The sequence below is a fragment of the Alligator sinensis genome, unplaced genomic scaffold, assembly GCF_000455745.1.
Source record: "Alligator sinensis unplaced genomic scaffold, ASM45574v1 scaffold579_1, whole genome shotgun sequence".
Taxonomy (NCBI): domain Eukaryota; kingdom Metazoa; phylum Chordata; order Crocodylia; family Alligatoridae; genus Alligator; species Alligator sinensis.
In genome coordinates this window covers 143,434-143,987 of record NW_005842023.1, presented here as the reverse complement: position 1 = coordinate 143,987, position 554 = coordinate 143,434, and the positions used below count along the sequence as shown (strand labels likewise).

Sequence of the window (554 nt, the reverse complement as noted above, 5' to 3'; positions counted from 1 at the left end):
TCGGACCCCACTGGCTTTCTCCGTGAGGAGGGGCGTCTTGAGTCCGAGACCCTAGTCATTGGCCGTTATAACAGCATTTCTACCTTATATCTGTGTCTTTCGCCTTTCGGCTAGGCTGCTGGCTCTAACAGCGTTTAAATCAGCAGACAGATACCCTCAAAGACTGCTTCCAGAGACCTCTAGAGGTAAAACCAGAAAACCAGAAACCAGATAGAAACCAAAAACATACCTGACCTGAGGTACTCGCCGGTACCGTTCCTTTACCCGACTTGAGGATCTCGCCTTATTGGTCCCGAGGGGACCGTCCACCTCCCGAGACTGACCCAAATAGGTGAACTCACCTGGTGCGCGCTGGGGTGTCGGGGGATGGAGGTCTCCAAAGGCGCCAAGCTAGACGAGTCCCATCTGGGTCGCCAAATTGTGGTGGGAGAAACCTCCCTAAGGTTCGTTGTCTAGCTGTAATTTGATTGACAGACAACGCAGGTAAAGAAAGACAGCTGTTTATTTGCTCGAGCAAAGACCATAAAGCCAGCAAAAGGCAAAATGGCCCCCCC

At 52.0% G+C, this 554-nt stretch overlaps 1 protein-coding gene across 1 annotated transcript in view; it reads right to left on the bottom strand.

Moving 5' to 3' along the window:
- Positions 1-554, bottom strand: part of FAM217A (family with sequence similarity 217 member A) — a 26,595-nt gene that overhangs the window by 21,789 nt on the left and 4,252 nt on the right. Inside the window, exon 2 of the mRNA XM_025202387.1 lies at positions 342-450. Within this exon, the coding sequence (XP_025058172.1) occupies positions 342-450 (109 nt within the window). The remainder of the gene's footprint in view (positions 1-341; positions 451-554) is intronic.